Below are 26,323 nucleotides of genomic sequence, written 5' to 3'. Positions count from 1 at the left end.
TAATGTGTACAGAGGGTGAGCGAATGTTGTTTTATGCTACAGGCAGCAATATTTCACCAATGTCATGGCAATCTGCTATGGCACTCATCAACATTCCAGCTATATGACGGCGGTCTGTAAATAATCGGGTCAGGACCAGACAATCCAGTGATTGACATCATGAGTTTTAATCTACACAATAGGGATACGATGACATGCATCAACCAAGTCAGTGAGCCTGACCACCCAATCCTGTTAGTCACCTCTTACGGCAAGCATGGGTTGCTGAAGACCAATTCTCACCCATTCTTCACAGGTCGCTTTCAGTCACTAGTATGCCTGGTCCAGATTACTTCCAGACCACTAGGGCGCCGTTGTACAAAGCGATCTTAGCGCTAAGATCTTATCGTAACTCCTATACCTTAACACAGACAACAGTCATAGTGCAAGGGTTGTTTTCCAGGATAGGAAACACCTGAACTCACATATAGAAACCGAAACAAAACAAAGACATATGTATATTTTTCAAACTTTATTATTCAAACCTTTCTTGAATCAAACCAAAAGAGTTTGGTTCCCAGAAAGTGTAGGTTGGGTGCAACACTCCAGCTGACACGAAGGCAAACAATACATAGCACACACACAGATTTCTAACTCGCCGGGGCCACCAGTGGGGAAGACCATCCTCGCAGACATACACTGCCTTTTTGACAAGTCGAGAAGCTACAAAATTTGGCTTTGAAACTGCAAAACAGATCCTTTGTTTTCTAGTGTACAATACAGCCAACTGCCTTCAGCGCCACCAAACAACAACTTGAAAAATGTACAAGATCCAAATATCAAATGACAAGTAACAAAAGACTAGAAATATAAATATATCAACAGTTGTAAAGCAGTCCACGCTAACTTATTGCACATATGAAAAATAGATTTATGATGCAGTCTACTTCGATTTCGGTGTAAAAGAAAACTGGATATAAAACGTTTTGATTCAATACTAGAAGCCCGCTAAAAAACAACTAGTAAAGAAAACTATATGGACACGCTATTGCACTTTGCAAATCAACTCTCCACAATAAGTTACTGGTGAATATGCATACACCCTTTAATAAATAGAAATAAATTACATTCAAAAGGCAAGTGCTCAACACTTTAACCTTCCAACACAAGCCATTCTCAGCACCTAGAACTCTATGATGAAGTTGAATATGAGGTTGCTGTACAAACGCACACAACAGTGTTAAGGATGTAAACTGTACACAACTTGGTGTATTTATACTGTACATATTACCAAAAGTATTCACTGGAGAAAACAACATTCCAAACTGACAAACGTTCCCAAACTGCCAATTCACTTTTACACAAACCTCTGAAAATCATCCTAGCAATCAAATGAATTTCAACCAGTAATGTTTGATTGCCAGTGAAATCACTGTTATCAGTTTCTCTCCAGTCAATAGGAATCACGTATCTCCATCAAATTAGTGTATTTATAAACATTGGATGGACTCACACTGCTGCATACTAGAATATAATGTCATTCACTCACTAACAGAGATGCCAGTTTTAAATAGAGGCGGTAAGAATATCTGGGTCACTTGGGGAATAACATAACTTATTTCCCCCCTATGAATATAGCAATTATCATTAGCATGATTGACTGGATTATCTTTTACATTCCAAACGTCTGTAAACTTGACAAGATTGTACTACGCTACAGTGCCTGTGATTTTCTCATATCATGCACTACACTGGAAAAAATATTTTTCGACATAGTAAATAACTGGCTTACACATTGTCGTATCTACTTATTGTGTGGGTTTTTAAGCTAACATGTTCTATATAACTGCGACCATGTGAGTCAAAATATTTTTGTGCCAATAACATTTCTTTGTAATATCTTTTCCTTTATTGTACTGACAGACACATTTCCCTTTAATGTATGAATGAACATGGGACAAATTATCATCATAATTCCGGTAAAAAGATAATGGTTGGCATCTCTGCACTAACTACATAACAACAGAACACTCTTCTAGCACACTGTCTACGCCTCATCGTAATAGTCCGCGCGTTGTGCGTCACCTTCAGTGAAAGGCACAGCACTGAGTAGTTCAAGTGTTATTAGATAACAGCATTGCCATAATCAGTATGTTATTGTCACAAATTGGGTTTATACCTTGTAGCTCTGGTTGTAGTCATAAGGTGCAAATATGTACAATACTCACAGAACAGTTGGTCACACGAACCTTCGGCGCTATCGAGGTCAGACGAGGTCTCTATGTTTACTGTACAAGCTGATCTGCGTTTTTACAGTTGCGTATTAACATCTCAACTTTTATATTACAAAATGTACAAACATTTACAATTTACAAAAGTTCAATTGTCAGTTCAACTGTCATGGTTTATCTTTCAATTACATGTAATGTACACAATACGATGTAGAAAACAGGATTATTTCTTTCGTACACAATGGCAGTTCGTCTTTGCCTATATCGACAAAGTGTTCAATAAATTATTGTACAAGAAACAAGATAATCCACATTCTCTTCATGTGTCTTTGGCACAAGTAATGTTTCTCTCACATTATCAGCCACAGGAGGGACATTATCACTCCATGTTAATCCTGCTCGCAAGAATATGGAACCAACTCCTTCCATGTAGTCCATATTATCAGCACTAAAGAATCTGGTGCCTTATTATCAGAACAAAGTATTCTCCTTGAAATTGGCCATTGTGATTGTCTCTTATTGCACAGATATTGACTTCAAGAGTCTGAGATTCACTGACAGTTTTAGTGCGGAGAAACCTCATCCTCGTGTTGTTTGCGGAAACAGTCTCCAACGGGGATGAAGTTCCAGCAGCGTTGTTGGTACAGCTCCCACACATAGGATTCCTGGAAGGGAGACATCAAGGTATAATACAAGTACACTGAAATTACAATGACATGATAGTCCAATGACTTCACTTTCTTATAGGACCAGAAAAAAGATTCTGTAGAAAGGTGTCGGCTTATGTATGGGTTACACTTTCATCAAGCTTTTTCTCTTGGTAAAGAATATATACATTGTATTGCTTCATGTGAACAACCACCGCTTTAATCAACTTTGTCAATGAAAATGGGAAATTTGCAATTAAACATCACTAATCATGATGATTTACCATTTTGATTGTATTTCTCGTTATGCTAGACATTTGTTTTATATGCAGTAATAAAGATTATTGTGTGTATTGTCTTGTAAACTTAGCCGGAAATAGCAATCAGCTGAACACACGTGTTCTCCCAATCCACTGGTGATTACGTTAAAACATACCGGTAACCAATTATATAAGGTTATTTCATATCTATGCCATTCCATACTTCAGAGCTAATGCCATTTCATTTTTGGAATTATCCACTTAGCGAACAGTGTACTCTAGATTATATCATATTTATGACTGATGACTTATTTCTTATGTTTTGCCAATTTTATAAAATAAAGTACAGCCTTAAGACTGGTAATGAAAAGGTTGAGTGAGTGAGTGAGTGAGTTTGGATTTACGCCGCTTTTAACAATATTACAGTTATATCACGGCGTGTCAGCTTGATGTGGGAGGAATGCAGGTCTCAGACGTTTACCACTTCGGTGAAACCCACGAGCATGGGTATGGTGCTGACAAACCTAGAAACATAATCAGATCAAACCAGGATTTGAACCCACAATTATACGTTTCTGGTGTGCCCAAAGGAGGCAACTCTGCACAACGAATTGCACCGCCTTAGACGACTGGGCCACCCGTGCCCTCAATGAAAAGGTTGACCTTCAAACCACATATCATTTACTCTGCAATTTTACACCGATATTTGAAAATATTTGAAAAGATCACTTAGAAACCGATGAACCTTGGATTGAGATCCACACATATTTCATACTTTTTCTACAACCATACAAGTCTGTATATTGTGTGTGTTTCTCATCTCAAAATATGTTCATAATTTCTTGCTAGGGTATGAATGATATCTCGCTCTGGCCCATGAATGTACAAACATCACATTTCAGAACCCAAATCCTTGCTGTATCTCATCTTCTAAGAATGGTCATGACTTTTCATACATTTAATATTTATTTTTTTTCTCGTCTTGTAAGCACTCCACTTTTTCCATCTTTTAAGCTTAACACTGATACAGAAACTGTTGTATGATGAATATATCAAAATGAATATACAATGTATCAAAATAACCATTCAATAAGCATGTGATGGACAAAGTTCACAATTCATAACTTTCGAGATTAAAATTGTTTCCTTTTGCACACATTTGTGTATATATAATAGTCTTATTCTAAATCTAAGGTCTAGTTTATTCATTCTAATTTTGTGTAGTTAATTCTGCTGTCCTTCTCAAGCTGTGCATGTAGGTGAGAAAAATTAAACATAATGGATGTCCTAACCCTGCTCGGTTTATCATGGACTCTTGAGATGCTCCCTATGAGAGTTTGAGTTGTATATATACTGTACATTTTATCATGGACTAATAGGATGTTCCCTATCAAAGCTTGAGTAGTATATCTACTACTGCAACTCACCTGTCCCGTGTATTCTGTGTCCGGTTTATTAATGAGATGCATCAGGAAAAACCTGGGGAGAGACGGACATACAGATTATTGGCGATTCAGCATGTTTGTCACGTCATAACTGAGCCTGTTCACAATGAGTTACCCTAATGGAAGTCTGGAGGCAGCCACATCTTTACTGTCTCGCACAATATTTCACTTAAAATATATCTGTGAATTGTGATGATGCTTTTGTTCCATATGTGACAAGCAGGATGTACATGATTCTAAAAGGTGCAGACTAATGACACATGCAACTGCTTTATCATCACTTAGGCCAGGCTTTTTTTATTTTTAGGATTACGGATTTTTCAGCCCAAAGTCCAGGGTTGGAGGAGGAAAAAAGAAGAAGCCAGTTGCATTTTTTTTAATGCAGAATGCCTCTGGCATACTTTATGAACATATTCTGTGCTCAAAAGACTGCCATTTGTGACGATAAAGCCCCTTGTAACACTAAAAATTCTACCATTTACAACACAGACAATTGTCAAGGGAGGCTATTCATGTTCGGCTTCGAGATCAACAAAGATCAATTATGTATCTCTTTACTAGTTTACAACGGTAAATTCATGTTTTTTATTAAAAGGTGATGATAACAAATAAAATAACTGACTACGTGGCTATCGGCAGGAAAAAAATGGAAATCTGATTTATTTTTTTCTAATTTTCTCAAAAATTAGAGTCGGCGGGTCCGTAATCCGAAAAATATAAAACGCCTGCCCTTAGGTCAGGGGTATAATAATCCTGAAACATCACACACGTACAGACAAACATTCACTGGGCTGTCCTGGTCAGGAAGACAGGAGACATTTTGAGAGACTAATTACTTACATGTAGTTTGCAAAATTGTGTTCATTTTGTACGTGGGTCTCAAACCCATGTGGCACTTTGTCGAAATACTCTTTCCCTATGCCACAGATGAAGCACTTGGACTGAAAGAAAACAGCATAAAAATTACCAAGTGCTGGTACACCAAGTGAATTTCTGACAGCTACTGCTTTATAAACTGGAAAATGTCGGCATCTTCCAGGCGTGGATACACCACTTTGGAAAGACAGGACACATGGTCACGAGTCAACAGGTGACTAATGCCAACAAGTTACAAGTGCGTAGTTGTGTTATTATGTTGAAAACATATCCCCAATGGGTTCCTTATATACTGAACAAAACAAGTTAGGCCCAAATATTTTGGGGGAAAAGGAAAATTGTCATGTAATAGTGTGCTCAGTCTTCACTATAAATTATAACTATAGTAATATGAAAGAATCGGATGGGCCTTTATTTCTTTAGAGTAGTATATATAAAGTGATACAGGAGCCTGTGGAGATGTGTATTTCAGGATATAAGTGCTATAAGCAAAGTCTGTAACTACTTCATAGTCTGCCCGATTACAAACTACCCTTAACATCTATAATATTCCTTATAATTTTGTTTACCGGTACATAGTTTTGTGTCAATTTCCATGACAACCAGCTACATACCTCCATGTCCTCTTTCACCTGCTCGAGCTGATCTCTCAACTCACCAAAGGCGTCGATGATCAAACCTAAAATTACAAACAATATGTGTAATTCAATGCTCAAAATATGAATCACAAGATTGTATGATCCAGACACAACTACTTACTGGCTGCTGTCTTATAGCTGGAATATTGCTGAGTGCAGCGTTTCACAATAAACCATTGCAAACTACACTTGCACTCACATCTGGCTGTATTGCCAACAGCAGTTACCTACCCTGAATGATGGCCAGGAGGATGACAATGACGAAGAAGAAGAAGGTGATGTCAAACAGGATACGGTACACTTCGTACACATCCCCGTCAGCTGCTTCTATCTCGTCACCTGCAGCAACGAACTCCCAGTTAACAACTTCAAATACGCCAGAAAACAAACACACTGACATTACAAATACTACAAATATGCCAACTTGTCATTCTAGTTCTCAGGTGTAAACAAACACACACAATAATAAAATACAATTGCTCCCTCGGGATTTAAGTCAAATGCTAAAGAAGCGCGAATGTTTTCACTCTTAACACCTGTGGTGATATATGCATCTTTGCACAGAAAGGGTTATCTAAGGTGATCCTCAAATGAGCTAAAATATCCTGGCCATTGATTAGCTAAAATAAAGCTTTAGGATTTTTACACACACATACAACATGGTGACATAATGTTTGAGGCCGATGAGAAGACTACCTACCTATGCCACCACCCGCTCGTACACCAGTGTGCAAGTGGAAAACGAAACACTGAAATAAAACAGAACCTTTGTAGTTTCAGGAAGAGTGAATGGCATCTTATGCCTCACTCAGCAATATCAGAGCTCACAAGAGCTTGCAGATCATTTTTCCCCCCAAATACTGCATCCCCTAGAGTGGGGTGTGCATGATGCTTGGGTGTGCACTATGGTCTAGTAAATATGGTAATCAAGTGTTAATCCGGTAAACTAGTGGTTGATATTATGAGCAACAACTTGCACAATCAGTCAAGCCACACACTGTGACCATCCAATCTTCATTTAGTCAACTCTTATGCAAGCATGGGATACTTGGGGCTTATTCAGTCTCCGAATCCCATGTTGTTGGATTGTCTGGTAAAGTGCTGAGACATATCACTGTCTGTTTGTTTGTTTGTTTGTTTAATGCCACTCAGCAATATTCCAGCTATATGATAGCAGCCTGAAAATAATCCAGTCTGGACTAGACAATCCACTGATCGACCTATGAGCATCCATCCACATAGTTATGAAACAATGACATTCATCAACTATGTCAGCAAGCTTGACCATCCCATCCTGTTAGTCTCCTCTTATAAGAAGCATTGGTTGCTGAAGACCAGTGAGAGACTCTCTCCTCTTATAAGAAGCATGGGTTGCTGAAGATCAGTTCTATGCCGCATCTTGACAGGTTCACTGTCAGAGATTGGTACGTGATAAAGGATACAAGGATATGTAGCTGCTGTCATTAGGTTTCAGGATGTAAGACGTGGAGGTTTTTGTCCACCCCTGGCAGAAACTTACAGTCAACATGTCATGGCACTTGTAGTCAATCTGACCGTCTTCATCCTTCACATAGAACTTGCGGAAGAAGTTGAAGGCTATCACGGTGTAGATGTACACGATTACACTCAGCAACATCACTGTCAACACCAGCTGCAACATATAACATTGTCAACAGTCACTTACAGAAACATACATTGTCAACAACAAAACACTGCTTTTTTCATGTTAATTCTACAAATTTTCGCCAAAGAACAACTGTGGCCAGCAACATCATTCCTGAACCACAGTGTCAATATTACAAGCAATGGTTATCTGTTTCCCGTTGTGTGTGACTGACTGCAAGATGGTTCGGAGTGTCAGTATTACAAGCAATGGTTACCTGTTTCCCGTTGTGTGTGACTGACTGCAAGATGGTTCGGCGTGTCAGTATTACAAGCAATGGTTACCTGTTTCCCGTTGTGTGTGACTGACTGCAAGATGGTTCGGAGTGTCAATATTACAAGCAATGGTTACCTGTTTCCCGTTGTGTGTGACTGACTGCAAGATGGTTCGGAGTGTCAATATTACAAGCAATGGTTACCTGTTTCCCGTTGTGTGTGACTGACTGCAAGATGGTTCGGAGTGTCAATATTACAAGCAATGGTTACCTGTTTCCCGTTGTGTGTGACTGACTGCAAGATGGTTCGGAGTGTCAATATTACAAGCAATGGTTACCTGTTTCCCGTTGTGTGTGACTGACTGCAAGATGGTTCGGAGTGTCAATATTACAAGCAATGGTTACCTGTTTCCCGTTGTAAGTGACTGACTGCAAGATGGTTCGGAGTGTCAGTATTACAAGCAATGGTTACCTGTTTCCCCTTGTGTGTGACTGACTGCAAGATGGTTCGGAGTGTCAGTATTACAAGCAATGGTTACCTGTTTCCCGTTGTGTGTGACTGACTGCATGATGGTTCGCAGTGTCTTGAAGCCGATGGCTACATCCAGCAGATGGGCAGCAAAGAAGAAAAAGTTGAAGTTGCCCATCACTGAGAAGAGGAAGTACCATGCGATGTACAGGAAAGACTGGAACAAAGAACATTGAATTGACAGACAGTTTCCACTTGGTCACCTTCACACTTGTATTTAAAAGGATGACGTCAAAAAGAAACAATTATTTCATATATTAAAAAAATAATCATAATTCAAATCCAACATGAATAAAAATGTTTAATATTAATAACATTAGTGATGATATACCACTCAAAAAAAGTTCAGGAACACCTGATTCTTTCATATTACTATAGTTAATCTGCTATGCCATGCCATTAGTCATACGAAAGAACCGTGTAATCCTTAACTTCTTTTTAGTGAGTGAGTGGGTTGGGTTTAACGCTGCTTTTAACAGTATTACAGTCATATTGCGGCGTGTCAGCTTAATGTGGGAGGAAAGCCCAAAGTGATGCAGGTCTCAGACCTTTACTTACCACTTCGGTGAAACCCACGAGCATTGGCATGGTGCTGACAAACCTAGAAACATAATGGGGGCAAACCGGGATTCGAACCCACAATCATAGGTTTCTGGCATGCCCAAGGGATGCAACTCTGCACAGAAATCGGCGCCTTAGACGACTGGGCAAACCGTGCCCCCTTTCTTTTTAGTAGTATATATAGATACAACAGACTCTTACATTATCAGTGAAGATGACTCCCCACTTCCAGATCTGATACTGCCAGTCCATTGTCCTCAAACTGAAACAGCATCATTGTAACAGTGTTACTCTTGCACACATCCCAATGTTACTGAGTAACCCTGACACCTCGACTGCCATCATCCTTTACACAGGGAACACATAATACCATATCCTGTCTGAACTGATACTAACAACAAAATGACTGCTCAAATACCTGGGAAAATATAGCAATAGATTAACAGCTGAAAAGGCTTAATTTAACATTAAAGTTCTATCAATTAGTCAAAAAAGTGTTTCTCATCTCTGCACAGGCGAAGTGGTCAGTCAGGAGAAAATTTAAAAATATCAATAAAACAAACATGCCTTTGATTGAGAGTAGAACTAACTGAAATCTGTTGTTTAAGATATGTGCAAAATGGTTCACAATTTGAACAGAAAATTCTTCTCTTTTTTTCCAGGGTGGATGAGATATATTCAAGTGGTAGAATGGGACATAAAAAGGTCTTCTTATTTTTTAGTAGTACGGCAATTTAGAACTGCTGGAAGTGTGTGAGAACAGTTTCATTTACAGGAAATATCCTTACTGACTGTTGAGTGAAATATGTGAAAAATGCCTGCTCCTCTACACCAGAGGTACTTACAATTGTGGCAGGTATCCTGGCTTATCATCTTTGTCTTCTGCAACAGGTTCTGCCTTGTCCATTCCTAACAAGTTGCTGATCTGCTCATAGTCGTACTGCTCTGCGTAACGGGCTCGAACCTGCCAACACATACCATTATTTGACATCCAGAACATTCCTTAGTGGTAATACCATTGTGCGACCATATCAACAATCCTTCAAACTAAGCTTGTGTCATATCTACTTCATTGGACATCGGAGGGAGCTGCTGACCAGAGGCTTATCCACCACGTGTCACTGTGCAGAGTCGTGTCCCCTACTTAGCAGGATCTGCTGATCATGGGTATGTGTCCAAGATTTACCACACTAACTATCTTTGATCTGATCAACGCTGCATTTTAACCCGCTCACACGCTACTGGGGATGTAACGACTCACTGAACATTTGGGTCATCGAGATACTTTGTGCCACAATATGAACATCACATCACAAGGTCATGTATTGATACAAAGCGATACAAGCATATATAAGGGGGACATGTAAGAAAATGTAAAATTTTATTAAAATTAATTAGAATATATTATTTTCTGCTGGTTTTGCAAGAGGTCTCAATCAAGATGTTCACTATCTAAATCAAATCCACCACATTTTAATTGGATTCTACTCGTTCCCTCTCATGTCTCCTAGCATAGCAAATATCGAGTTTTTATTTATCTTATCATGCATCGTACCATGACCTTCGTATCGAGATATGTATCGTATTGTGACTTTCCTCTCAAAATATGTATCACTTCACGTATATTATTGTGACCACCCTATCAAGATATGTATCAAATCGCGTACCATATCATGACACATATCGTATCGTGATGAAGTGTATCATTACAATCCTCCTCAAACCCATCACAGAGACCCGATATCATATGATCACTGATTATTCTTAAGGAGCCCTCACTCACCTTCTTTTTCACGAACTTATCCCAGTACGACTCCGGGAATGATTGCGTACTGAGCACCAGTTTATCCCAATGACCTTTGACGTCATCATCCCCTGGTTGCTCTGCTATATACAAGCCGTCGAACTCCAGCTGTCTGGCAATCTCCTTCTCCCGTTTGAAAATAACCAAAGGCACTTTGAGGCAGTAGTAGGCCACCAGCATGGAGAACGACACCAGAGTGTGTAATATTGCTATAACACGCAACACTGGTTCCAAATAGGAATAGTCTCCCTCAATCAACATCACTTCCGGAATATCATCGTCATCGGCCCCACCAGCAGCAGCATCTGTGTCATTCCCTGCACCAGCAGCATCAGCAAGTAGTTGTGGGGACTTGGACACCTGGAAGGTTCAATGGCAAAGATTTACAGATCTGCTGAATCGAATAAATATCCAACATGGTACAGGCCACCCATTTGGAGGACTTAAAAGCCTTTTCAAATCAGTGATCACACTTTTCAAGGCTGATGGTTTGACCCAATGCCTACAACATACTTACTGCAAACTTCTTTCTTTTATTCATGGTCAGAAGGCCTGCACTTGTACATCCAAATACACTATTACAATATTCATGTCCACCAGAGTTTAAATATCATTTCTTGATCAAGTTAGGGACTAAAACATCTTTTACCATATGATGGCTGGACCAGACAATTATTATGAGCAATGTCTAACATTGCCGAGGACCTACTCTAACCCAGAATTCCCACAGGTCAAGGTAATCCCAGTTAACAAAGATCCCCATGTGGACCTGGCTGAGACTGTTACAATGGCTTGAGTACTCCTACACGGAAGGAAGAGATACTTCAGTTCAGAGCAACTTGCCATTCATGTCTAAATCTGATATCAGAAAATGTACTTACTTTGAAGAAAAGTAAAACAAAGTTGATTGCGAAAGCTAGGGCAAGGGCAATGTACTTGAAGTTGTAAAAGTTCCTGGCAAACAAGCTCTGAAACATACAAAAAACATGCATTTATGATCTGACTTGAGAGGCTTTCAGCCTTTTTATCAGTTTAGAAACAATATCAAGACAAAGTAGACACAATTTATGGATAACGACTTCTTTAATAACTGTGAAGGCAATGTTTCGGTATAGGTCCTTATACCGTTGTCAAGCAATCCTTATACCGTTGTCAAATCTTGTTTGAGAATGGATTTAAGGATCTATAGTGAAACATCGCCTTCGCAGTTATTAAAGAAGTTGTTATCCATAAATTGTGTCCACTTTGTCATCCGTCAACTTCTAAGTAATGCCTATGAACAATTCAAGGGATAAAAGTGCAGCATATACTGACTGACCTTGTGAATCCCAACTTAAAGATTGGAGACAAAATATCATAGTGTCATCTTTTATGTACACCTGCCTTGCTTGATTCCATAATCACAGACTAATAGTTTTCAGAATGAGGAGTCTTATACTAAACACTTGATTTACAGTTTCTTTTTCCAAAATGGTTAGGACAAATAAACATTTACAACAACATTTATTTGATGTCTTTAACAACTGTTAGTAAAGTTATTCCAGTACAGATTTAGTTAGCAGACTTAGCTGGAGACTCGGAAAATGTTCTCACAATTGCAATTTTGTTTCATATTTGTAAACCAAGTGCATTAAAATCCCTGCCGAAGCAAACTGTTGAGTGTTGTATTCACAGGGTTAATGTAACTCACGAGGATGTATTTGGTGTAGTCGAACTCCTGACTCTCTGCTCCTGCCTCCTCCTCTGTGGGACCCTCTTTCTCGCCCCCTTCCATGCTGGGTGGGACACCGCTGAGGACAAACAGTTGCAGCTTTAGCTTCATGTCAATACTTGGAGGTTAAGTGGAACAGGTATCAGAAACTTAGGGTCATTGTGACACATAGTAACATGGTGTCAGATCAATACCATTTACATGAATTGTCACTTAGATATCAGTAACAATAATGAACACCATCTCAGACCATCTTACATGACAAATAACATTACAGCAAGACCAGATAGGAGGTCGGAATAGGTAAGGGGGATAACTCACTTTGTAGTGTCTGATAGTTGTGGTATTGTAGGTGGCGCCACGACTGGTTCTGGCTCCTTGTATACAATCACCTCCTCCTCAACCTGCAAACACAACACAGTTGCAGACAACAAATATGTAAAAATAAATCCCAAAAGAGGACAGACATATTCTTTATAAAAGTACTGAAAACGTTTTGGCCATTTTTAAAGGAATTTGCTGTATTACATGGAATCTGCAGTATTTGCCCATTACCAGTACCTCCATAGTCTGCATCATTTCCATGGTCTCCTCCTGCATCGTGGCCTCCATTGTTGCTCCTGCTGCTGCTGCAGTGGCCTGCTTCTCTCCCGGCTTCATATTTCTGTAATGAAGATCACAACGGTCATGATAAACTTGAAGCATATGTATAGGGAGTATCTCTTCACTGTAAGGCCTCACATTATAATTGGAAGCTTAACTGATCAAGATCAACTCACTCTCTTGTCAAAGGTTGACAGACTAGTTACAATATCCAATTCAAATATTCCAGTTATTGGAAACAAAAATTCAACTGGCTAACAAACATATTGACTTGTCATAGCATTCATCATACAGGACACACTCTCTATGTACTCAACGTTTTCAGCAAAACATAGTGAATGTCATGATAGCAACAGTACTCACTGATTGGAGTCCACAGTAGCCGTAGCTGGGGCAGCTTGTTTATTGGGCTCCCTCGTGTCGTCCGGCGGTATCCCAGCGGCAGCTAGTGCTAGAGGACCTACAGGGAGGGGTATGGCGCTCTCAGTCTCAGGCTTCTTGCCATCATCCACTGTGCGGTCGCCCATCATCAGGTTGATGAGGAACTTCATCAGTGTCCTGTAGTAACATGAGTTAGTGATCAGTCATAGAGAGTAGGGTCAGGATCCCCTCAGTGTTCTTACCCTATGCTTTCACCATTTCTCTTACCCCATATTCTTACTCTGGTTGGTTCCTAATAAATGTCTCAGTCGAAGACAAGGTCAAGGGGACACCATTAAGTTTCAATTCAAGACAAGGCCATGGGGACACCATTTAGTTTCAGTTCAAGACAAGGCCATGGGGACACCATTTAGTTTCAGTTCAAGACAAGGTCATGGGGACACCATTAAGTTTCAGTTCAAGAAAAGGTCATGGGGGACACCATTTAGTTTCAGTTCAAGAAAAGGTCATGGGGACACCATTTAGTTTCAGTTCAAGACAAGGCCATGGGGACACCATTAAGTTTCAGTTCAAGACAAGGTCATGGGACACCATTAAGTTTCAGTCCAAGACAAGGTCATGGGGACACCATTAAGTTTCAGTTCAAGAAAAGGTCATGGGGACACCATTTAGTTTCAGTTCAAGACAAGGCCATGGGGACACCATTAAGTTTCAGTTCAAGACAAGGTCATGGGACACCATTAAGTTTCAGTCCAAGACAAGGTCATGGGACACCATGGCATGGTGAACAACATGGTGAACAACATTGCATGTCCTCTGTATTGAACCAAGTGACCACCAACGAGTGGAACTTGAAGTATTCTGACTGACAGAGTGACACAGTACTGACCAGCAGATATGGAAGAAGAGAGTGATCAGCATGAAGGCTGTCTTAAAGCTGAGCTTGATCGAAGCCACAAACAGCTGCCAGTAGGTCATGCTCTTCACCGTCTTGTAGGTCTTCTTCATGTTGGACCAGGTCATGAAGGACAGTAGGGCACCAAGGGACTCCCGTAGGAAGCGGTATGTCAGGATCACAGGCTCCAACACACTGTGGACAGACAGGCTGGGAAGTTATAGTAACATTTATATCATTCATAGGAAACTTGTATGGAACTCCAAGGTTTTCATTCTTGATCAAATATGTTGATAATTCAATCAGAAATTATATGAAGTAGATGTGGGTTTTTCTTTCTCTATCCTCACTGAAACAGGCAGTTAAATCTGCATCTAATACAGTCGAGAGCTTCAAAGGCATGTTAAATTTAATGGAAAGATATGAAAGTAATATTTCTGTGCAGTTAAATATAAATTCAAAATGTTAGTAAGTCTAAAGTGGATTTTAAATGCATTCCCTTCAAGATATCACTTGGCTGTGTGTATCAACCAAATCTGAAACATATTCTGACAAGAATGAAAACCTACTACTCATTCCATGTGCACTATATTAAATAACAAAATGATGAAAAAATAGAACAGCAGCTAAGCTAAAATTATTTTATTATTTTGAACTCTTTCAAATTAGTAGCAAAGCAATGAAGATGGATGTTTTAATTTTAATCAACTTTGTAAAATGTCACTTGTTTATGATATGATCTTCCATATGCAGAAGCAGGCAATCTCAGCATGTGAAAGTAATATTGAAAATATAAACATCCATTCAAACAAAAGTTTCTATGCTATATATCAAGATCATAATCTTGAGAATGTTATTCACTACAATAGAAAAATCTTCATTTTGATTATTAAAATGTACAAAACAAAGACATTTTTTATTATTTAATTTATATATCATTATGAGTGACTAACACAATGAAGAACTTACAATGGTTAGTTACCAGGAAACATCATTGTAACACATGTTAGTTGTTAGGCAAATAACATGTGCAATGTTAAAGCAAAAAAATGTTTTAAACATCTGTGTTCTTTTTCGATAGTTAGTTTCCAGCAATATTCCAGCTATATCACAGTGGCTGATAAATAATTGAGGCTGGCCTTGGCAAATCAGTGGTTGATAGCATAAGTAACAATCCCAATATATCAGGGCATGATGACACAGTCAAGTCACACACTGTAGCCACCCAATTCACATTTAGTCAACTCACACAATATGTATGGCATAACAGAGGCCACACCTGCCCTGGAATCCCCTAGGGGAATTCTTTTGGATATAAGATATGGTCTGCATTAGATGAATCATCAATACTCAGTGTGTGTACACTACTTCCCTCCATCACCCAGGGATACGATGCTATATGCAATTCAAATTAGCCTTCCTTCACACAAGGCTGCAGCACAATTGCAAGTGAAATTTTACTGTTTGTGTGACTTAAGCCATTATCATGACATCATGCAATTGTTGTTGCAGCTGATTCTGAGGTAGGAATTCACTGGCCATTCTGAACATGCATCCATAGGTCATTATGCAAAATCATAGAGAAGTTATTTATTAACCATAAAATGAAACATGAAAAATCACATGAATCAGTTCATTCCAAAGTAAAGCAACATATTCGAGTGATTTCTCCATTGAAATTGAGCGCTCATTGGAACCAGACAGTGGTTGATTTGTTGGTTAAAAGCAGCCACGACACTGCATATCCGATATACATGATCACAGATGATGGTGGAACATGGTGCATACAACCCTGGAAAGTATTGATGATTAGATATTTTGTTGGTTAAGGAGAGAAGGTCATAGAGCACCTGCACACTATTGTCATTCAAACGTACACATGCACAGCATCAGTGCACCATGAGAGAACAAGTGACTAGCAAGTCACATGACAATGGCCACATGTAAATACACCACAAGCTTCATATAAAACATCTTCCTGAGGCAAGGGAGTTAACTGATTATAAAAGTCCAGTTTCCACCCTTGCCGAACTAGGCTGGAATTCCTGGGCTCGACCAAAGCACCACCACACCACTTGCATTTGTTTCAAACAAAATGGTGCCGCCCAGACAAAACGATCTGATTGATAATCAAGATCTATATTGTGATAAAACGGGTCTTACAAAGCGAAGTGCATCAAATCACGTGAGCACCTTGATTAAAAACATGAAAAGACTTGGAAAATATCTGTTGACAACGAGTTGGTGGTGCACATGCTTTGCAAATCCTACAATCGACAGAAATCTGCACAACATTTTACAAACCGGATTTCGATTTCGGTGCGCGATTTTGATTGGACTATGCATAGACTCTTTAGCCCAGCCAAAGTTTAACTCCATAATACCAGCCTAGTTCGGCAAGGGTGGAAACTGGACTTTTATATTCAATTAACTCACTTGCCTCAGGAAGATGCATATAAAATGTCATATAGAAAACAGAGAGAGGCTGTATTCTGGATGTTTTCATGCTACAGTTGGCACCATATATATCCTTTGTTGGTTTTTGTTTTTTAATGTCACACTCAGCAATATTCCAGCTATATGATGGTGGTCTGTAAATAATCAAGTCTGGACCAGACAAACCAGTGATTGATATCACGAGCATTGATCTACACAACTGGGATACAATGACATGCATTAACCAAGTCAGCGAGCCTGACCATCCGATCCCATTAGTCGCCTCTTATAACAAGCATAGTTGCCTTTCACAGCAAGCATAGGTTCACAAGACCTATTCTACCCTGGATCTTCATGGGTGCAATATATCTTTTAAGATCTTGAGATAGTGAATACACTTCAATATTATTGAGAATTCATTCCATTTTTTTGTTAATTATACATCCCCGAAATAGATAATCTTTGAACGTGGGTTTAAAATATGTGTTAGTATTTTGTTAATGCTGAGAAAATAAATGATAATCCACACCCTTTCTTTTTCTTAGGCCGTTGCTCTTCACTGAAAATTGAAGGCACAAATGACAACAAAATGCAAAGCGTTCACACACACACACCTACAACCAAATCATGCCTAAACAAAAAATATTCACACTAAACTAACAGCAATACAATAATAATTCAAATGAAATATTATTTGACAGTAGTATCTCACGCCATTCAAAATGATAACCTAAGCTAACAATCACAATGATACTGTTGTTATTTTCAGTGATGATTATTTCGCTTCATTATTCACACCATCTAAATATGAATGGTTGACAGATCAAAACTATCCAGATAGTTAATTGTTACATTTTGTATGTTAACACACACATCTACAAATGTGGCATACGATTAAGTCGATGATACTAGAAAAGCTCAATGACAATACCTAAACAATAATATACCAAATAAAATAAATAATAAACTATCCATTCAAGAATCTCCATATTATCCAGGATATTATGTATCCATTCCTTCTTTGAAAGGCATTTAGAAGTTGGAAGTACTAAGTATGGAAAATATACAGTTGAGTAGATCCAGCATCTAGTGGGACAGAGTCAAAGCCCTCACCACCAACCTCAAAGACTTCAAAATCAGAAAAACTACAAGAAGCCATCAACATGAAAAGACTCGAACCATCAATCATCTGTGATTAATGCTATTACATACCCTCTGCATACCATCAAGTCATAATCCTTTTGTTCATACTGCTGGCTTCATATTAACCCTTTTGTGTACATGACAGGCTTCTCCACTCCAGTGTAACTACATCCCAATCTACTCAACTGTATTAACACTATACTTCATATTTGTATATATGCTTGTCAACCATAATATGAACATCACTTGCTTGACAAGGGTTTCAGAGCCTACGCCGAAATGTCGCTCTTAATTGTAATAAAGAAGTTGTTTGTCCATACATCTTATCCTTACTTATATCCATTTTGTCATGAAAAATACCCAGACCCATAGCTCCAGTCAGTGATGTCACCATCTCCATCTCTCTCAACAGTAATATGGAATAGCTTTGATTCATTAATGTGATTGACTGCATGGCTATTTCTAGTATTGAAACTTTGAGTCCGACTCCAACCTTAGCACTAGTGGCAATGGGGCCAGGCAACCTGTACTGGGGGCTTCAACAGGCAAGTGAGCAGCTGAAGATGGGAGATCTCGTCTATGCCTTTAAGAAGGCAGTACCTTGGGATGATTGTCTCATTCCACAAAGAGATCTTAGTACTGTGACTGGCAACTCTCATATCTTAACATAGACCTATAACTGCCGTAACTCCCTGACACAGGGATCGATTTCACAATATCCAACCTGCACCAGTGCAGCTGAAACATTGCAAGTGCAAGTAACTTTTATTGCCAGGTTGCACCCAGTGCTGGTAACAGAATTAAATCTTACACTGTTACATTATCAAATATTTACACCTGTTGTAACTCCCTTACATTATGATAGACTTAGACTGTCATAGCACTTCAAATGCCATAACTCCATTACCTTATTTATCTCAGATTTAAGAACTCTCTTCCCTTGATATTGAGTTGCAAAATCCACAGCACAAAGATCACTTTGTGGAGGGAGGCCATCACTATAAGCTACTACAGGGATCACAATATGTGGTGCTTGTTATATGACAATCGTGGGATACTGAGCCCTGTTTGTGGCCTGGAGTCCGTCTTGGTACAGAGTCTGTTACTTACCCTCCCTCCCCTGAGATGCCAGCACCACTCCTCATGGCCGCCAGTCTCTGCTCCTCGGCACTGATGCTGGTGGCGTGTTGCATCTGATACAGACACAGATATACAGTCAGTCACAGTCCCAATGACCCAATCTTCAGCTGAAGACAAGATTCTAAACTCTACCAGAGCTCCAGATAAGCTGCGTATCGGCGTGAAATATGCATCAGAAATGCAGAAATACGCAGTAAAATATAATCCAAGCGTATCAAATACGCAACGAACATTACAGATACGCTACAAAAATAAAACTTGTGCGTATCATCAAAATATTGTGAAGTTACCCTGCGTATTCTAATAGCAAATCAGCAACTTATTTTGAAATTATAAACGAGCATTCCGTCAACCTTGCCAAACTCCACGATGACAGTAACATCACGATCATTTGCCATCACACTTTCTTGTGGAAGTATCGTGGTATTTTTTGAGTCCTATAAAGCTCTCAAACCCACACGACACCAGTTTGCAGGGACTAGATGAATGGTGTTTTTAAATATTTAACTTAAATACCCACATGTGTAAAAACTAGTGGGTAACAGAAATTTGAATACGCAGATAGAATTACTGATACCCAATGATTTTAAAATACATGGGTAAAATACCCACAACACAAAAAGCTTATCTGGAGCTCTGCTCTACCTCAATCTGTGACCGAGTCTCTCTCTGTGATTGAGTCTCACCTCTCGATCTAAGCTGGTTCTGCATTTCAAAGATGGCGAACTCTTGATCTTTAAGAGGCGCTTTAGAAGCTGTAGGATCAACATTTATCACCATTTGTTGATGCTTTTGTTAATCTGTGTATATGTAATCTTAGATTCATAACCATGTCCTACCTAGTCGTTGATCACTTGCTTGATAGAGGTATTAGAATCTGTACCAAAACGTTGAAAGAGTAAAGAAGTTGAAATCCAGGTCAACTCTGCCTGTCCCCAGATTTACCAATAAAGCTTTACACCACCCACCTCAAAGATGGTGTCTTCACAGAAGTTGACAAAGCTCTCCAGCTTCTCCTTGTCGCCTCCCTCATTAACCACACTGTGCAGGAAGGACCGCTTCGACTCCTACAACACAAAACATACATTTAACACAATCTTTCATATCGTTTCAAAGAACTACTGTGTAAGGGCCATGTCTGAAACAAATACATTACAGCATTATCCCAACAGAAGAAACAAAATTTCGACTAGTGTGGTTCATCAAAATTTATCCAATTTTTTAAATAAGTATCCAAATATTTAGTTGTAATTCAAAGGACAGAGTCAAAAGTATTTAATAATCCCTAATTCAAACATTTGGTTTGTTTGTTTGTTGTTTAATGCCACACTCGGCATTATTCCACTTATCTGACGGCAATCTGTAAATAACAGTCTGGACCAGACAATCCAGTGATTGACATCATTAGCATCAATCTACACAATTAGGTACGATGACATGCATCAACTAAGCCAGCAAGTCTGACAACCCAATCTTGTTGATCGCCTCTTATGACATGCATGGGTTGCTGAAGGCCAATTCTAACCTGTCTGCACCTGTCTTTCACTAATAGATATTATTTACAGCAATCGGCAATAAGTATCAGCAAAGAATTGTTATGAACGGGTATGTCGATAATCCCCCACAGCCAATGAGAAGTGATCCATCACCAGATCGTCAACACAACAATTTTCAGTTTCATGTGATCAGGGGACCCGGAGTGAATGCACCTAGTTATCTGAAAATATTTGTGAGCTAAAGTGTGAAATGATGATAAATAAAAACTTTTAAAAAGTCACCTATTTATCCAGTCTATCTCAGGCCATTATATTTTATATGCCTGACCACATATTCAACCAAAGTCTGATGTCTGAGGAGGGGACAAAAATGTGTTTGACATGTTAGCGAAAAAAACAACAAGAGTCATCAGAAAGATGACATATCCCCCCAGCAGCTGTCTGTAAAGTAACCACTAGTAAAAGTGCAATTCTGTATGTAATGAGTCAACAGTTGAATGTTCTTTAAGAAGCATACATTGTTTACCCACTGAATGGTTTTCGAATTCTGGCCCGGAAACGAACCCGTTCCCCAATGGAGTCTAGGTCCAACTTCTTTCCATAAAAATTGTAAAAAATAAAAATTTGTAAAAAAATAAATATCAAAAGGCACCACTTCAGTATGTGCCTGATAGATTTGCCAAGTTTTGATCAAATACACTGAATGGTTTTCAAATTCTGCCCCGGAAATGAACCCCATCCCCAATTGAGTCTATGTCCAACTTCATTCCATAAAAAAAAAAATTATTTTTTTTAGAAAAATTAAAAAATATCAAAAGGCACCACTTCATTATGTGCCTGATAGATTTGCCAAGTTTCGATCAAATACACTGAATGGTTTTGGAATTCTGCCCCAGAAAAGGAAATGATTACGGACGGACAGATGGACAGACGGACAGACAGACTGGCTGATCGCTATATTCCCCCACATTATATGCAGGGGGGATAAAAATGTCTATTTTTCCATTTTTGATAGAAATAGGATCAGCTGATTAGTGATTCAACAAATACAAAACTAATGGACCACTGAGAGTCAACTGTACATGTATGTCTTGTAAAAGGGCCTGTTTGTCTGAGCCATACCTTGATCTGGGGCTTCTCCCACTGGTCGATATGTGACTGCTTGATCTCGAAGTACACTCTCTCTATCCTGTTGGCGCTGCCCATGATCTCGATCCTGCCCAGGTAGGGTGTGAAGTAGTCTAGCACACTGCGTGCCTTCTCCAGCATACGCTCCAGTCTGGAGGAGGAAACATTCCGCCACAATCAACATCTTACTGCATCCCACATTCAACACCTTACAGCATCCCACATTCAACACCTTACAGCATCCCACATTCAACATCTTACTGCATCCCACATTCAACATCTTACTGCATCCCACATTCAACATCTTACAGCATCCCACACTCAACATCTTACAGCATCCCACATTCAACATCTTACTGCATCCCACATTCAACATCTTACAGCAACCCACATTCAACATCTTACAGCATCCCACATTTAACATCTTACAGCATCTCACACTCAACATCTTACTGCATCCCACATCTTACAGCAACCCACATTCAACATCTTACAGCAACCCATATTCAACATCTAACAGCATCCCACATTCAACATCTTACAGCATCCCACATTCATCATCTTACAGCATCCCACATTCAACATCTTACTACATCCCACATTCAACATCTTACAGCATCCCACATTCAACATCTTACAGCAACCCACACTCAACAACGTACAGCATCCCACATCTTATAGCATCCACATTCAACATCTTACAGCATCCCACATTCAACATCTTACAGCATCCCACACTCAACATCTTACAGCATCCCACATTCAACATCTTACAGCATCCCACATTCAACATCTTACAGCAACCCACATTCAACATCTTACAGCAACCCACATTCAACACCTTACAGCATCCCACATTCAACATCTTACAGCATCCCACATTCAACATCTTACAGCATCCCACATTCAACATCTTACTACATCCCACACTCAACTTACAGCATCCCACATTCAACATCTTACAGCATCATACATTCAACATCTTACAGCATCCCACATTCAACATCTTACAGCATCATACACTCAACAACTTACAGCATCCCACATTCAACATCTTACAGCATCCCACATTCAACATCTTACAGCAACCCACATTCAACATCTTACAGCATCCCACATTCAACATCTTACAGCATCCCACATTCAACATCTTTCAGAATCCCACATTGAAAGCAAGGCTTAGTCAGGTATGCCTCCATACTGTTCAAGCGTATTTGGTTTCACACCACTTCATAAAGTATTTCAGTTACATTACTGCGTGTCAGATTGATATGGTGGGTAGCCCCAATTGTTGCAACTCGCAGACTCTTGGTAAAACCCATAAGCACAGGAATGGCGCTGACAAACCAAGAATCATGATCAGGGTGAATCTGGGATTCAAACCCACACCCATAGGCCTAAGAAGCACAACTCAGCCCAGCGAATTGTAGGAATTAGACAATTGGCCCACCGAGCCCCTGGCTCAATACTGGGATTCATCTCATAAAAACAAATGCTAAATATACAAAATAACAATGAATAAGAAAAGGCATTGCAGGCTCTAAAGTAGTGGTAATGATCTATGTTGATCTCATTGACCAGTGTCCATCCAGTACTGACCTGGGTTCATTGGGCATGTGTTCTGACAAGTTGGTGAGCAGGACAGCCATGGTGAAGCCGATGTCCTTGGCGGGGTTGTGGAACCTGTCTGTGAACTCATGGAAGTCCACCTTGCCATCATGGTTGGCGTCAACGCACATCATGATGTACTCAATCTCCTCCCTGGCAATAGAGTCACATTCAAAATAACTTTCCTGCGAGCTCAACTACAAAGTACCAATATCTAAAAGGGCTCTGGTTTGGAGAGAGACCATCCTTTAATAAACTTTCAGCATTGCAAGCTCACAAATCTAAATGAAGAATGTATTATCATGCAGCTGAATTATACAATAATGAACACCTATACAGCCACGTACTTAACGAACAATTCATAGTATATTTTCACCCTGACTTTAAGCAATAGATCAGCCTGCAATAATAAACAGTTGTTTGACATGAGTACATACAAGTTAGAGTCTACTTGAACGTTTAATACCATGCAAACATAAAACCCTGTAGTATGTACAAATATATAACACAATAACTGGTCACACTATTAGCTCAAAACCAAACAATATATATCAGCCAGGAGAGCATAATATGATTCAGCACAAAACCATTTTTGTTTCATGCATTGCACAGACTCAACTTCCATGGGTATTTTGGTGATTCTGTCTGAAAACACACAACTTGATCCACTAGGGCTCAATGGATTTCCAAACAATCAGAAAAAGGAAAACATTTTCTGGTAAGGCGCCACACATTTTAGATTGGGTAACATGAGTTTGACAACCAGTTAACAGTTAACATTAATCCAGTCATATAATGGCAGGGGGCATCAAGAAAGAGCATGACATACTGTACCCATGTAAGGAATACACCTCAGTTATCCAGTTAATCATATCCTGATTCTATTATTATATGTACCCCAGACTTGTTTACTACCCTAACATGTAAGCATCTCTGTCTCTCCTATCACAACTTAGCACAGAATTTCTCTAAAAGAGTAATATGATTGGACGGCTATTTTTAGCATTGAGTCATTCACTCAGCGACATGGACAAAACAAAATGATGGTAGGGAATGAGTCCAGGGTCCATAATGGAGTTATAATACACTAGATAAACAAGGATGGTGGGGAATCGAACTCAGGTTTATGTCATGATGAACCTATGCTTTAACCACTGAGCTACTCGATCACCATTGTATACACAAAAGGAACAACTGGGGAGTGAGGCATACAAGCTCATTCCATCCATGCATTCACCTTATCCTCATTGAGCAAAATGTCTACATGATTTGTTTTTTGTTTATTAAAACCAAATTCAACAATACTCCAGCTCTATCATAGTGGGCTGTAACTAATAGAGTCTGGACTAGGACCCCATTCCACAATGCGATCTTAGCGCTACGTTGATCCTAGCCAATGAAAACAGCATTATCCAAAGAACATGTTAAAACTGGGTAGCATGTTAAGCTTCACCACAGCAATATGCACAGCTCTGCACCTGCTGCAACAACAACCTGCATCATCAGTAGAAACATTGTTGCAAACTGGGTAATGTGCACCTGGAAACAATATAAGCACCCATGCTTCGTTCCATATATCTCGAAGGTTCCATGAACCTTTTGGAAATATCAACCATGACATTGATTTCATTTTCAAAATGTCCACAAAACAACTGAGTTGATACAAGACAGTGCCCTGGTTGTCACAGAAACAGTCACAAAATATTTCATCAGATCATCCATTTCATTTTATGTATTAAATGTGAGTATGTCACTTTGAACACAAAAATAAATGTGTTCGATCATAAAATTACAAAATAATATGGTTTTCGGTATTTTTTAAGGAAATACATTACAATGTTGCTTAACATTTTTCCAGGTGTGTGTATATATACATATACAGGTTGAAACTCAAAGCAAACATAGGAAACATCGGACATGTCGATCATGATCTCTTGACAGGTTGAGTCAATCTTTATGTTTTTCACAAGGTTCTAGACTAGTAAATGAGGGTGAGGTAATAAAACATCAGGGATAATATAACATCAGGGATAATATAACATCACTCATGAAACCCCACACTCATGCTGACTTACTCCGAGTAGAACTTTTGGGACTCAAGAGCCCGTCGGAATTCTTTATGTGATATCCAACCATCATTGTTGGTATCAAACTCCTATAGACAAAAACACACACATGGTACTGCAGAAATCAATATAATATTCTCCCCCCGACCAGCCACAGTGTAACAAGTGGAGTCAGTAGTCAGCAGCAGAACCAACACCACGGATTGATACATAGAAATACATCACCTTATTCCTATTATGAAATGAAAAGACACCACTAAATGGAGGATGGAGGAGAGAATTTTGTTAGCAGACAGAATACTATTTTTGGTCAAGACATTTTTTTCTCTGAAGGAAGAAGCTCAACAACTTTGAGGGAATAAAAAAACATTTTTTTTCCAGGTATCCAATGATTTTTTTGCTAACCGAAGACAATTCTTGTTTCAAGCCTATTTCATATTTTGAAACAAGTTATTTTTAAAACACACACTACAGCTTCCCAGAATATCAAAACGCACTATTCTACCATTTCATAGCAGAGGTTTCACACTTTCTGGGAATCAAACCCAGACCTCCAGTGGGTTGAGTTAACCCTGAAGCTACCCACTGCCCTAAGAACTGTTACACAGTATGCACTGCATGGTGGATGGTCGAGTGTTAAGACTGGTCCCTGCTGTAGGCTACTTCTACACTTGCTGCAACTATGGCTGGTCTGCGGGGTAAGTTCATGTTACAAGGAGTACCAACCGTGTGTATGCTTTCTGACTGTCCAGGGCTTTCCGAAACTCTTTGGCAGATATGTACCCATCATGATTTGTATCAAATTCCTTCATGTTGCATTAAATAAAGTATTTATGTTGCATTAAATAAAGTATACATCATAAAACAAA

The 26,323-nt window shown here is 39.2% G+C and overlaps 1 protein-coding gene across 21 annotated transcripts in view; it reads right to left on the bottom strand.

The window, feature by feature from the left end:
• Nucleotides 1-496: 496 nt before the first annotated feature.
• LOC124137024 (ryanodine receptor-like) overlaps nt 497-26,323 on the bottom strand; it is a 206,631-nt gene continuing 180,804 nt past the window's right edge. For 18 of the 21 annotated variants that reach the window (XM_048403847.1, XM_048403861.1, XM_048403852.1 and 15 more), the window contains 23 exons: nt 25,464-25,543; nt 23,380-23,541; nt 21,775-21,931; nt 20,125-20,223; nt 19,127-19,209; nt 17,403-17,432; nt 14,432-14,632; nt 13,525-13,719; nt 13,120-13,222; nt 12,880-12,962; nt 12,538-12,637; nt 11,729-11,815; nt 10,827-11,207; nt 9,889-10,007; nt 9,245-9,305; nt 8,493-8,639; nt 7,596-7,727; nt 6,777-6,825; nt 6,308-6,415; nt 6,053-6,117; nt 5,403-5,503; nt 4,545-4,596; nt 497-2,875 (listed from right to left, as the gene is read on the bottom strand). In XM_048403847.1, the coding sequence (XP_048259804.1) occupies nt 2,774-2,875; nt 4,545-4,596; nt 5,403-5,503; nt 6,053-6,117; nt 6,308-6,415; nt 6,777-6,825; nt 7,596-7,727; nt 8,493-8,639; nt 9,245-9,305; nt 9,889-10,007; nt 10,827-11,207; nt 11,729-11,815; nt 12,538-12,637; nt 12,880-12,962; nt 13,120-13,222; nt 13,525-13,719; nt 14,432-14,632; nt 17,403-17,432; nt 19,127-19,209; nt 20,125-20,223; nt 21,775-21,931; nt 23,380-23,541; nt 25,464-25,543 (2,697 nt within the window). In that variant the 3' untranslated portion in view covers nt 497-2,773. Of the gene's footprint in view, nt 2,876-4,544; nt 4,597-5,402; nt 5,504-6,052; nt 6,118-6,307; nt 6,416-6,776; nt 6,826-7,595; nt 7,728-8,492; nt 8,640-9,244; nt 9,306-9,888; nt 10,008-10,826; nt 11,208-11,728; nt 11,816-12,537; nt 12,638-12,879; nt 12,963-13,119; nt 13,223-13,524; nt 13,720-14,431; nt 14,633-17,402; nt 17,433-19,126; nt 19,210-20,124; nt 20,224-21,774; nt 21,932-23,379; nt 23,542-25,463; nt 25,544-26,180; nt 26,261-26,323 lie in introns of all 21 variants that reach the window. The other 3 variants (XM_048403848.1, XM_048403867.1, XM_048403855.1) reach the window with 2 other exon arrangements.

This window comes from Haliotis rufescens, unplaced genomic scaffold (genome assembly GCF_023055435.1).
Source record: "Haliotis rufescens isolate VD_foot unplaced genomic scaffold, xgHalRufe1.0.p SCAF_3, whole genome shotgun sequence".
Taxonomy (NCBI): Eukaryota; Metazoa; Mollusca; class Gastropoda; order Lepetellida; family Haliotidae; genus Haliotis; species Haliotis rufescens.
The sequence above is the reverse complement of the archived record's forward strand: the minus strand, read 5'-3'. Positions and strand labels throughout refer to the sequence as shown.